This window comes from Chrysemys picta, chromosome 19, assembly GCF_011386835.1.
Source record: "Chrysemys picta bellii isolate R12L10 chromosome 19, ASM1138683v2, whole genome shotgun sequence".
Lineage (NCBI taxonomy): Eukaryota > Metazoa > Chordata > Testudines > Emydidae > Chrysemys > Chrysemys picta.
Genome location: NC_088809.1, coordinates 17,256,923 through 17,270,542, shown reverse-complemented (window position 1 = coordinate 17,270,542; position 13,620 = coordinate 17,256,923). Strand labels below are relative to the sequence as shown.

Below are 13,620 nucleotides of genomic sequence, written 5' to 3'. Positions count from 1 at the left end.
GGAGAGCTGGAGCAAACCCTTTGTTTCCCAAGAAATGGCCCCCATGCTCTGTCCCAGGGGTCACTTTTAACACTTCCTCACCTCATAGTTTATGAACTTGGTCGCGTCTTCCAGCTGCATGTCCTCTTTCTTGCAGGGGGTGTCCCGGGTGGCCAGAGCGAGGCAGCGCAGGGTGTCAATGCCAGTCCCCCATTCCCGGATCTTAGACAAGATCTTCTCCTTAGTGGAGAGCGTGAGGGGGACCCGGTTAGTGCCAATACGGACGTAGTTGCAGCGTTCGATCACACTTTCAGGGGCGCCCTTTGGAAACAAAAGGAACAAGAGTCACTCACACATGCCTCCTTGCAACCTAACTTCTGAGCAAAGCACAACTGAGTGAAAGCTTCCCTAACCATCAACAAAAAACAATTTTAAACCTCTGGGGTATTCAGTGCGTACTGCAGTCACTGAGGACAGCATGTCATGGAGTGCAGAATGTCTCAGAAAAGGAGATAATATGTTCAAGAGACAAAACCACAAAACATAGCCATCCTGAAACTGAGGCTATATACACACTATAGCTTACGTCGGGATAAGTGATGTCGTTTAGGGGTGTGAATAAGCCACCCCCCTGAGCGACATAAGCTCTGGTGTGGACACTGCTATGTTGGTGGGAGAGCGTCTCCTGCCGACATAGTTACCGCTGCTCGTGGGGGGGAGTAATTCTCTCCCGTCAGCATAGAGCGGCTGCACTAGCAGCACTACAGTGGCATCGATGCCGCTGTAAGATCTGTAGTGTAGCCATAGTCTGATGATCCCACTGCACAGGTTCTTCCTCAATATCCTTAGCTTCCTCTAGGTGGCACTATCTCGTCAGCGTTTAAAGACCGTGATGTCCATAGAAAACTTCGGTCCTCCAGCACCAAAGGTTATGTGCCGGAAAAGGGGATGGCTGATAAGATGGACTTGGTTCAAGTCACTAGAAAGAAGAATCCAGACTGAGGGAGAAATTAGTCTAGTCTTTAAGGGACCATCTCCACAGCCTGCGGCAGCAAGTCTCAGAGCCTGGGTCAACAGCCTTGGACTCGTGGAGCTCAGGCTACCGTGCTAAAAATAGCCACGTACAGGCTCTGAAGCCTAAGGACAGGGTGGGCTTCGGATCCCGAGCTGCAGTGTCTATAGGACTATTTTGAGCGTGGCAGCTCGAGCCCTGCATGCCCGATTGTGTTGACCCAGGCTGAAGCAGGCTGCTGCTTACTGTGCAGACTTCCCCTAAATGACCTGCATGTTTCCCTGAATTACCTGACCTGGTACCATAATACTGAACCCAGATTTGAATGGAGACAAGGTCAAGAAGGCTTGACTGAGAGTCCACCATTGTTATACATAATGCCCCCCCCCCCCCACTGGACACATGGGGTAGGGAAGGATGTTCACAAGGACCTATCTGGCTTAGGTGCAGAAGCACCTCTTAAAATCCCACCTCAGATTCTCTCTCCTTTTAAGCACTGCAAAGAACATCACAAGGTGGACTATAATTCCTCATAAACTTTTGATAGTGAAGACACTTGTAGCAAGCTACCCCAAAACTTCAGCTGTGTTATTGTTTCAATGAACCAACTATCCCTCCCTCCTAGATGAGGGGGTTGGACTAGATGACCTCTTGAGGTCCCTTCCAACCCTGATATTCTATGATATCATCTTGTCCACTAACTGAAATCCCTCCAGGCCATTAGGAAAATAGCTGAGGGGTGACAAGTGACATTTGCTTTTCCATAAGGTTGAGACTGGGAGGAAAACCAACTTGGATAACCAAAAACGCTGGGTAACTGATCACAAGCCACCATGAGGGAAGTGCAGCAGTTTTCCTGCATTGAAATAAAGCTTTCCAAGCTGTGTCTTGCTCCCGAGCCCTCCAACTACCCTGCACTTTCCGGAACTCTGCTCCCTGGGACATCCTGAAGCCTACAATGATATCCAGAACTTTTACCCTTTGGAGACTGAACACACACAGCTTCCATCAGAGCAGCCATCTAGGAAATGCCAGCATTCTAGGGACTGAAGTTCCACCCTCTTTATTAAAGAGGATTATGACGGCTTTCGGTATTAAAGCCTAATCCTGCTCTGAACTGCACAAGTGGACATGGGAAGATGATGATTATTGCTATTCATATTACAGTAGCACCTAGAGGCTCCCAAAGTGAGATGAGGAACAATTCCTGCAGCATTCGAGAGATACACTAGCTCCTTCCCACCCTCACTCCGCATGTGGAGCAATCACAAGCTCTCCCACACTGAACCCCCTGCACCAGGCAATGCAGCATGTGTCCATTACCTTGACAAACATCTTGCTGCCAGCAGAGTTGTGGCTGGAACCGACAGGAGTGCAGTAGACAGACATCGACTTGCGGTCACGGGAGAACTCCAGGGTGCATTCTTTCTTCATCAGCTGCTTGATTACCTGTGGCAGGACAGACGTGCCAAATTCACCAGGGTGCAATTATAGAGTTGCGAATTTTCTAATGGCACAAAACCAAACACCCCTTCCCCAAGGCCCCACCCCTTCTCTAAGGCCCCACCCCTGCTTGCTCCATTCCCGCCCCCCCATCGCTCGCTCTCACTCACTTTCACCAGACCAGGGCAGGGGGTTGGGGTGCAGGGGGGAGGGCTCCAGCTGGGGATGCAGGCTCTAGGGTGCAGAAGAGGGCTCTGGGCTGGGGCAGGGGGTTGGGATGTGGAGGCATGGGCTGTGGGTGCAGGCTTGGGATGAGGGGTTTGGGGTGCAGGTGCGGGCTCAGAGCTGGGGCAGGGGGGATGCAAGATGTGAAAACCAGACGCCTGGCAACCCTATGCAACTAGCTCTGTCAAATGCAGGCAAAGAGTCTGGCAATGGCCAGGCCCTACTTGATTTTATTTAATGGTCCTGATAAGTCAGCACACTGCGCAAGTCAAAAATAAATGCACAAATTCATCAGGGCAGCAAGGCGGCTTCCGTAATTTAAGCAACAATAGGAGAAGCATCAGAGGGGACTTTCAGCTCCACAGCTTTCCCAAGGTAATTTAGCTGCCTGCAAGTTCAACTGCATCCAGGTACTTTAACCTCCTTTGCTCCTTCAATCTGAGCTCAAGTGGCACCATAAATTCATTCAATATTTGGAAGTGAAATGGTCAGACCATCAAACTCTCTTCCTTTGCAGCCACTTTGTACTGGGATAGACTCAGTCCCATGCTAGACAAGCACTGCACTCAACATTTTACTGCACTGGGTATTAATCAACAGGTATAAAAATATTTTAACGTGAAACCAAATGCTCTTGTTATCAGAAAGGATCAGTTTTTCCTTTTCCATTACTATGGTGATAGATGCTGTGTGTACGTGTACACACACACACACACACACACACACACACACACACAATGGGGTAGAAGATCACAATGGGGTAGAAGATCAGCTTATCAGCTCTTATATATTATTGCCATTGGCTTCATATTTAGGATCTGGTTCTATATGCCTATCACTCCTGAAGCCAAAACAGTCATTTTAAGTTCTGGCTTGAGGTCATGCAGTTGTAAGATTGGGCCTTTTTCTGGGGTGGGGGGGGAGGCAGTGGTATTTAAGTCTTTCCCAAAAATGACTGCCTAATTTGATTTCAGTTGCAGCTACTGTAATATAGAGAGGGGGAAATACATACCGTTCTCCTCCAGTTTTAACCTTATGATAAAGATCAAGACATTTAAAGCCTGATCCAAAGCTCACTGGAGTCAACAGGCAGGGCCGGCTCCAGGCACCAGCCCACCAAGCATGTGCTTGGGGCGGCGCCTGGAGGGGGGCGGCGCGGCAGGGTGCTCTGGCCCGAAAGCAGGGCCGCGACTAGGCTCGCCGCCCTCCCCACGGCACTCCGGCCGCCGGGGAGAGCGGAGCCGCAGCGGGCTCGCCGCCCTCCCCCCGGCGCTCTGGCTGGTCGGGGGATTGCGGGCCTGCGGCTGGGCTCGGCACCCTCCCCTGCTGCGCTGGGGAGATGGGGGGGGGGAGGGGGGGAGGAGGAGTGGGTGGCTTTTTTGCCTTGGGCGGCAAAAAAGCCAGAGCCGGCCCTGTGAACAGGAACCTTTCCATTGACTTGAAAAGTTCTGGACCAGGCCCTTGCCAAATTAACTTTTTTTCCCCTGCCTTCTCTGTGCAGGCTTTGAGCTATGCATTTTCCAATTAGGCTCCTCTGGGGACAGGTTTTGCACCAGACAGCCTTGACAGGCAGCATGTGGCAGCTTAGCATTAAAATTCATTTGCACAGAAAGCATCTTGCACATTTTTTTTCTTCCAAGTTTCAGAATGGAAAGACAAAGATCTGCGACATTAGTGTGTGTTCATGCCCTTTTATGCACTCAGGCTGTGTTTATAAGAAGGTTTTGCATGTAGTGTATTGTGGCTTTGTATTTTAGGGATGTTATTTTACATGTACACACACAAACACGCTTTTAAAGCAAAATTTTATTTATTTAAAGCAAATGTATTTACACACACACACACACACACACACACACAACCTGTTTAGGCCATAACTGATCTTACTGCATTTGCTATTTTAAATAATACAGCTAAGATTCCAGCAAGATAGTTGCTGGGCCTCATTAGATACACTCCTGTCTGAGCTTCAAAGATTTATGAACACTTCCTCTTGCATGACCACTTTAGTATTATGCCAGACAAATCTGGCAGGTGCTTGGCCTTCGGAGAACAAAGATTTTATCCCATAAAAAGCCATTTATTTGACAGGACTTTGGGGGAATCCTGAAAGTGTTTCTGGGAGACTAGTGAGGGGATGTTAAATGACTGTCTTGCTGACTTGGTGTTTTTTTTTTTTTTTTTTTGCTTGGATGAATTCATTCATTATTTGTCTATGATTTGATTTTTCTATTGGATGGTCATCATTTGCAATTGTAAGTCTAATCATGAGGGCACCTATAATGATGATTTATTGTTATTTAAATCTAAATAAGTAAATAAAGAGGGACAGTTTTCCTGCCAAAAACCCACTCTCCAATCTGTAAAAATTTGCAGGTTTATAGCAGAAATTGGTCCAACTCCATTAAATGGAAGCTAGATGCAAAAGAAGCTTCCCAGTTTCATCATGACTTTCACACTACCTCTTAAAACACAGAAACCCTGTCTACACTTGGTTTAGTCCTCCAAATCACCCACTGGTTCACCTCCATTGGCAATAGATAGCATCAGTGGGAGCGCTAGCATGGACAGTGCTCCAACAGGTGTATGATACAGACCTGCTCTGAGCAGGGTAAGATAACATGGTACTTAGAAAACCAGCAGATGGCGGGTGCTCTGCCTAGGCCAGTGCACCCACTATAGCTACCATGGTTCAGCTCCATCATGGGAGCAAAGGGAGGATTTTTTTTGTGTGTGTGCGCAAAAGCATAGGGTAGACATGGCCACCATTTTATGGTAGGTCTAAAGGAGCACAGTACATCCTATTGGTCTAGACGGACACTCCCAGCTCCATACAGTGCACTCTGTTCAGGGGTGCCTTTGAACATTTAGGCTGATGACCGTCAAAGCCAACTAAGGGATTTGGATGCTCAGTTCCTATTATAATTCATGGGAAGTGGCCAGCTAAACACTCTAGCTTTGCAAATCTCAGCCCTGTAGTGTAGCCAAAGGGTATTTCTACACAGGAAATGCTGTGCCTGGGCTCGCCTACATGAGCTAGTTTGAATCAAGCTACTGCGGATAACAGTAGTAGTGAAAACAGTGCAGGCTTTGGAGCTAGTGAGCTAAACGCGTACACAGGGTCCAAGCTGGGCTTGTACTACTGGTGGCTAAAGCTGTCCCCGCTACCATTGTTATCCTAGAGTCTAGCTAGCTCAGGTAGGCTAGCCAGTGCACAGCTTTCGGTGCGTATAGTTACTCTGTGATACGAAGGCCAAGATTTTCAGGTGGGGCTAGTGACTTTAGATGCCCAATTTGAACCACTTTAAAGGGGTCTGATTTTCAGAGGAAGGGTGGCTCAGCACTCGAGTCTTTACGGAATCTCCAGTCACTAGTTACTTCTGGAAATCCTGGCCTGGGTGGTAAGATGTTGTCTTAGGGTGCAGGTATCCCATTTCCTTTGAGAGCTCAAGCGGCTGAGAATCAGATATAGGTCAGTCCAGTCCAATCCCATCACATCTTATCCTGGTAACTCGGGGAGAATTCTTGCACAAGCAACCATGCAATCTCCCTCCGCCCCTTCCCTCACTCCCCGACAAAAGGGACCACATGGGTTTTGTCCCTTCATCCTACTCACAGAGTTGCAGGCATTGGCTCTCTCCACCTTCGAGAGGTTGCTTGTATCAGTGTTGAAGACGTTCATCTTTTCTACCAGGCAGGTCAGGGCTGTTTCGGTTGCTTCTCCCACCTTCTCATAGGCTTTTTTTGACTGGCCGGCAGTAAGAAAGGAACAGAAACATTCAGTGTAAAAGAAAAACATGAGCTGTATGACCTGTGTCTCCTAACCTGCATGACTAAGTCCAGGGTGATTTTATTTACTGCACTGTTCTTGAGATTCCAACAGCATCACTCTCACTCTAGGGCTGCCGTTGGAGTCAACTCAGACCGTGCATTAAATGCTGGAGATTGTAATACAAAATGACTTGCTGCTCAAGTTAGAATAATCCTGCTTTGTGTTTGTGTAACAATCTTCCGGTAAGGATGATGCACATTAGTTATGGGGAATACTTTCAAGCCCAGCAAGGCACAGCTTCCTTTGGTACAGGCTCAATTGGTGCCTGAAAAGTTTGTTCCCACGAATACGCTGCAGGGGTTGGGGAGTGCAAACCTCTGAATCTGTGCCTCTGGCCATCTGTTTTGCACCCACACAGGTGCAAGGATATGAGCCCAGGCATAAAATGAAGGCAGGTGCAATTTGTACTTGCAAAAGGCAGCCGCTCGTCTGAAAATCCACCCATGCGTAGTTCAGTTCCGCTCAACTGAAGGGACAGAGCAGCTACTGCCTCCATTACACAAAGATAAAGGTTACAAGTCCATCTAGAAGCTAAAAGGACCCGCTGCAGAGCAAACAAAGCACAGAAATCTGTGAGCGTCCTCTGTGTCGAACACAACAGAGTGGGGCACTCCATAGGAACGTCTTGGCCAATGCTATCCCAACCTCTGCATGCAAAGTAGGCCATGCGAACCAATTTGATATGGACACAAAACTAACTACTTGACTCCATTACTTTATGATCTCTCCTCGTGTGCATGGGGGAGGAGGGTCTTTAGTTATTGTCAGCAGGAACATCTTTAAAAAAACCTCTGTGCAGCTGGTTTGGTGAATGTGGTAAGGATCCAGCACACTCACCTCGTTATAATCCAGAGAGGAGTCATTGCAGAGAGCACAGATAGTGGCTAGTTCGACCAGGCCATCATACTGTCCACACTGAATGGGCTTGTCATCCTTCAGGCTGCAATTAAATGGAATATGTGCCACATAAAAGGCCCAATGAGCCAATTGCATCCCTGGTATAGCCCATTATAAGAGAGAAGTGCATGTTTAAGTAATTTTTAACTTGTTCTTCCCCTATTTTAGCCTCGGATCCTACCTCATTTTCAAGGGCATTCACACTATTTTAGACATCCAATCACTACTAACCTTTTTGGTGAAAACTGAAACAAAAGTGTCCTTTAGCACTTCTGCCATTTCTACATTTTCTGTTATTGTTTCTCCCCCCCCACACACCCCAATTGAGTAACAGGCTTACCCTGTCCTTCCTCTTGCTTCTAATGTATTTGGAGAATGTTTTCTTGTTACCCTTTTTGTCTCTAGCTAGTTTTATCTCATTTTGTGCCTTGACCTTTCTAATTTTGTCCCTACATACTTGCTTATATTTATCCTTGGTAATTTGACCTAGTTTCTACTTTTCGTAGGACTCTTTTTTGAGTGGAAAGAAAAGATCACAATATGTCGTTGTCAACCAGGTTTGAACAGCGGAGTTAGTAAACATCCGAAGAGAAAGACTCTGACATTCCAGTAGCATAGAAGATCTGGATTCAAAAGCAACCCTACTTTTTCTCCAGGGGCAGCTGGAATGTAACTGTGTTTAAGAGACAGTTTGTTTGGTCTCAAAGAGTCCATAGACAGTCAGGGCACAGATTAATAACCTCAAATGTGCAGGGGCAATGAAAGGGGATGCAAACCTTGTCGTCATTGTTGAAGACAAAGTACAGCAATGATGATCCACACACAAACATGTTCTGACCCAGAGCTTCAGTGGGCGTTAGTTCAGGCCCACAGAAAGGATGAGGGAAGATTAGAAAGGGGCAAAGAGGTGGAATAAAGAAGGGATAAAGGAGACAGATAGCAGGATATGGAACAGCGTGAAGGTTGAATATCCCAAGGAGTTCAAGATTTCTGCATGTATCCAACAGAGCCCAGGACTGGTGGGAAAAGCCTCCCGTCCATCCCAAGCAATTTCTTAGAGTTGCGCGGAGCAGAACAGTGCACGCAAGGATGTTTAAGGAGAATGAGTGCAGCAACTGCTCTCGATTAGCTGTTCCTAAGCAAGAGAGACAAACTGTACCCTTTGATGAGACATTCATAAACATCTCTGCCTAAGTACTGCTGCAATGCACTAGCACTTCGCTAATAAAAGGGGAGCCAATGTCTCCAAAACCACTGGGGGAGGGGGAAGAAGTTTATGTAACCAGCAAGTCCAGAGAGTTAAAGACTTTTACATTCAGTCCATCCTAGTTATAACACATGTGGCTACATCTCTCCTCCCAAAGGAGCCTCGAGTGCTTTACAAACTCCACCTGTTGGAATCACCCTGCCCACACCAGAAGTTCAGCCATAGAAGGCCGCACATGGCAACCACAGCACTTTGTGACAGGAAGTGAAGGAGAATTGCTTAATCAGGGCAGGTTTAGGTGGGCAGAATGCAGTTATCCAAATTAGAACATAATCAGTACACACATGCTAAGGACTCTGGGGGGTTGTATTTTTTTTAAATGAGAATCAGAATGGTCTCGTGGATAGGGCACCTGGAGATCTCAATTCTATTTTCACCACTGCCGCTCACACACTGCATCACCACGGACAATTCATTTCCCCTCCTGCCCTTTGTCTGCCACGTCTGCCTAGGAGTAATTCAGGTCAGGACTGTCCCTTGCTATGTTTGTACTGCACCCAGCACAATGGGGCCGTGAGCTCAGCTGCAACCTCTCGGTATTACTGTAATACAAACAATAAATCCTAAACAGGCAGAGGTGCTATGAAACCGTAAGAAGAAGTGAATGATCACATTCTGATATGCTCAAAGACTGAAAGGACTAAAACAAGGAAAATAATTAAACAATTCTTCAGTTTCCTTCATCTGACCAATAATCATAGCAACGCCAGCCAGGCCAAAGTAAGGACGGATCCTGTGATGATCTTAACTCCATCAAAAAGACTGGAAAACTCCTTACTGGCTTCAGAGAACCTATGGTGAAGGGTCCATCTCTTTCCTAGTAGTACGTGGCTATAACATTCTTTATCCCATTTGCTTCTCTCCTAAGGTTTATCACCAGTGTGGAGTTACATCGCTCTTACACCCTCCTCTGGCTGTGAGAACTTGGACATGTCACTTGTTTGTGCCTCAGTTTTCCCACCTGTAGAATGGAGTTAACATTGCTGTGAGGCAATGGTCAAAGTATTCCAGCATCCATGGTTGAAAGGCTCTGCATTAGAAAAGGCTGGTTCCATTAGACTCCATACTAATCCAGTTGCAAAATTCTCTGCTCAGACTGCCAGCAAGGATCCCAATTGCAGGGGACAATTGCTACCGACCTCTTTTGTGAACTGCTTTTGAGATCTACTGATAAAAAGCACTAGATAAGAGCTAGGTATTATTAATTCTGGCGGTGAGCTGCTAGAAAAGCCCCCAGACTCATTTCACATAGGGCAGCAAACATGCATCCGATGGGAACAGCTTTCAAACACTCTCTAATGAAGAACAGAGTGATTGCTAGACCCCTGAACTTCTTGAATGGCCTGTGACCATGAACGAGAGTCAAAGCCAACAGAGGAAAGGCATCAGTCACGGCTCTGCATATTCACCATTTAAGGAACAAAATGCCATTTCTTGTTTGTGTGAACAGGCTGCCGCATTATGGTTAAGAGACAGCGGCCGTCTTCAGGGGAAACAGGAAAATTATCCTAATTCAAGCAGAGGTAACTGCAGTTTAGGGCTGCATAAACTCAGCTGGTCATTCTTTAGCTGGAAAAATAATTTGTCAGACATTCATTATTATCAGTTTATTCCACTGTAAGTTCCTAATGGAAAGAACATTCTGGAGCCCTTGTTACAGCTTGAGAGTGGAAAGCCGGCAGGGGCCAAGAAAGTTGGAAAAACCTGTTTTCATAGTGACAAAAAGCTGTCCACTTTAAATACAGGATGCAGTGAGGGCAGAGACAGCAATTCTCCTGGTCAGTGACAACGCAGGATTACCCTGAGTTCAGAAGGCAGCGGGGAAAGAAATTTAAAAAAGAAAGGGAGTTTGTTGATATTTAGGATTTTTAAAAAGCTATTAAGAAATCCAATTTATATTTGAAGTTCTGGAAATGCTAGAATCTCTTTTGAGACCGCATGGCTGGGGGGTGGGGGTGGGAGAGCTCTGGACTGAGAGTTAGCACACCTGTGTTCTATTCTCACCTAGGACAAGTCACTTCCCCGTCTATAAAATGGGGATAAGGATCCAAGCTCTCCTTTGTAAAATGCTTTGAGATCTATGAGTGACAACGGCTAAAGGAATTAAATACATAAAATGATTTCCCCACCTCAACATGTCTACAAGTCCCATCGCACATTTGAAATTTATAAGAAAATCATCCTCAGACAGAAAATAAACCTCTCCCAAAATTACTGCACCTTTGTTTTCTTTTTTCATTGAACTTACACACACCATGGAGGTCCACAGTATGTAACCACACTCTTAGCATGATTGTTTGCTAGTTTGTTTGACAGGGAGGGTGGATAAGGCACTACACTGGGACTCAGGAGATCCAGGTTCTGATCCTGGCTCTGCCACAGATTCCTTGTGGGCTTTGGACAAGTCACTTACTCTGTGTCCTTACATTCCCCCATCTGTCAATGCGGGTATTAACACTTCCTTTCTCCCATCCCACAACAACTGCTTGAAAATTCATTCAACAAAACCTTCAGGTGGACTCATCTACATTTATCTTACCAGAAATAGGTAAAATACAAGGAATCCCACAGGACCAAATCTGTCTGTGGTCTAAGCCCCCCAGAGTCTGTATACCAAATTGGATCTCTTCAGACTGATTTTCTTCACTCTCATTCTGGTGTAAACCACATATAAACTCTTTTGGGGTCCGTAGAATTACATCAGTGCAAGACTCCTGTGATTGAAGTAAGAGTCAGACCCACAGATCTGATTGCTCAGAGAACGGAAGGACATTTATTATGGATATGGCCGTTAGAGTCATTTTTTGAATGGAAGCAAGAGTATTTTTAAGAGCTGCAGAAGGGAACTGAATGCTCCCTATGGACAAGACAGCCACAAAGACAACTAATCAGAACTGAACACAGGGCTCCAGGGAACCTCGCAGCACCAGTCCTGTGAATTCTTGGCTGGAAAGTTGTTCCTCAAAGTATTTCATTCCAGACAGCCTGAGGATGACTGGGGGTGGATTTTGTGCATTTCATTACTAATATGTTATTAACTGAATAAGAGTGATTTTAGTCCCATTCAATAGACAGAAGGAGCTGGGAGGAAGGTGCTAAAAAAGACAAGGCGACAAAAATCATCCAGTTCCAAGTGCAGTTTCCCATTAGATGCTGTGGTGTAGATCAGTCCTTGAAAAGACAAACAGGTGTTGCAATTTTGGGATGTGTTATACTCAATTAACACATGGGGGAAGAGAGAGACACAGATAAGCTGAGTGACTTTTCAGTAGTCAAAAAGCAAATGATCTGGAACAGATCTACTGACTCCCAGTCCTGTACTTCAGTCACCAGGCCATCCACTCTGAGCTTTTCACCCTCTTCTAGTTTAAATTCAGAGTGGCTCCAGAGTACACCATCTCCTGCGGATTGCTTTTCCTAAGCAATGATTAATTTCCTAGTAACATTCCAGGGAGATCTGCTCCATATTCCTGATCAGGGCTGGTGAGCAGCAGCCCAAAGTGATTTGGCCCCAGAAAATCCTTCCCTGGTTTTACAATGAGCACAGTGTATAGCAGAAAGGGAGTACTGGGAGTCTAATTGAATGCCTTGTGACTCTCACAAGATGGGGACAGAGTAGTAAAAGCTCAGAATTATGTACCTCACCACTGAATCTTAATTAAAAGAGCTCCCAAGTGACATAGGGCATACCACTCTCTAGCTGAAACTAAGCTACCAGCATGATCATGTTTTTATATCACATTATCCCACAGGCAGCTTATTACACATACATCAGGATGAAAGCAAAGAGTTTGCTCAAATCTATTTAACACCTCTTAACATGAAGTTAGGTGCACCTTGGTAGGGAAGTCTGTATTATGCATATTTCTTAGCTCAGAGAGAGGGAGGACAGGACGGTCAGTCAAACTGCATTAGGTTGCCTGAGGTGATGACATGCTAGATGACTCACTCCCCACAGTGTGATGTGCTGTGTGTTGATGTAAACAAGAACACTGATCGATCAGCTTTTGATGTCCACTTGCTTGCGTTTCCAGGCTGCACTCCCATGGCCCCTTAGTACAAACAGTATCCCATGTGGAACCTTAATAACGTTCACCCATATGGGCGAATATTAGATCTTACAGGTGAAATTCACACCATCTAGAGGGCCTGCACAATGCACTATGTACAAGCTAAGCCCTTAATATGGAACTTAAGTGATTGTAGACGGTCTCATATGGCCTAGTGCAGGTTCACTGCCCTGGGGTGCATTTCGCCCTGTATACAGGATCTATTGGTATCAACACAGGAACGGGAAGAGTACAGCATTCTCATGTGCAGTCTGTGACAGAGCTGGGAACTGAACCGGAATTGGTCCCAAGTTCTGGGCCAGCAAGTTAGCCACAAGATCATCCTTCCCATTTAGTCTGCATCCAGGGCCACATTTACGGGCACAATCAGAGTGTCTCATTTCTCACTTTGCTATACTACATGGAAAGCGCTTTCCATTAATAAGAATAATAATGCCCAGCTCATATTTATGGCTTTTCCTCAGTAGATCTCAGTGTTTTATGAAGGTCAGTATCATTATCCTTATTTTACAGATGGGGAAACTGAGGCGCAGATAGGTGAAGTGACTTGCCCAAGGTCGCCTAGCAGGCCAGTGGCAAAGCTGGGAATAGAACCTAGTTCTCCTGAATCCCAGTCCAGTCCTCTATCTACTAGGCCACACTGTAGAAAATGAGTTTTGCACAGAGACTACCAGTTGCTCAGCACCAGGGAGTTGCTAAAAACTCTGCATAGCCCAACCCCGGTCTGCCCCAGGCGTCAGTACTCACATCTCTCCCTCCGGGGTATAAGTAGATCCTGTGATACTGAACTCATGTAGGCTGCAGTGGATCCCCTCAATCTTCTCAATAACAAACATCTGCAGGAATCAGAGAGAGAGACACACACACACAGTATTAGGAACTTTATGCACCAGAG

At 46.1% G+C, this 13,620-nt stretch overlaps 1 protein-coding gene across 4 annotated transcripts in view; it reads right to left on the bottom strand.

The window, feature by feature from the left end:
- ATP2A3 (ATPase sarcoplasmic/endoplasmic reticulum Ca2+ transporting 3) overlaps positions 1 to 13,620 on the bottom strand; it is a 146,198-nt gene that overhangs the window by 26,024 nt on the left and 106,554 nt on the right. For all 4 annotated transcript variants that reach the window (XM_042857762.2, XM_005284388.4, XM_024103468.3 and 1 more), the window contains exons 9-13: positions 13,473 to 13,561; positions 7,329 to 7,431; positions 6,276 to 6,407; positions 2,315 to 2,440; positions 82 to 300 (exon numbers count right to left, since the gene is read on the bottom strand). In XM_042857762.2, coding sequence (XP_042713696.2) covers positions 82 to 300; positions 2,315 to 2,440; positions 6,276 to 6,407; positions 7,329 to 7,431; positions 13,473 to 13,561 — 669 coding nt within the window. The remainder of the gene's footprint in view (positions 1 to 81; positions 301 to 2,314; positions 2,441 to 6,275; positions 6,408 to 7,328; positions 7,432 to 13,472; positions 13,562 to 13,620) is intronic.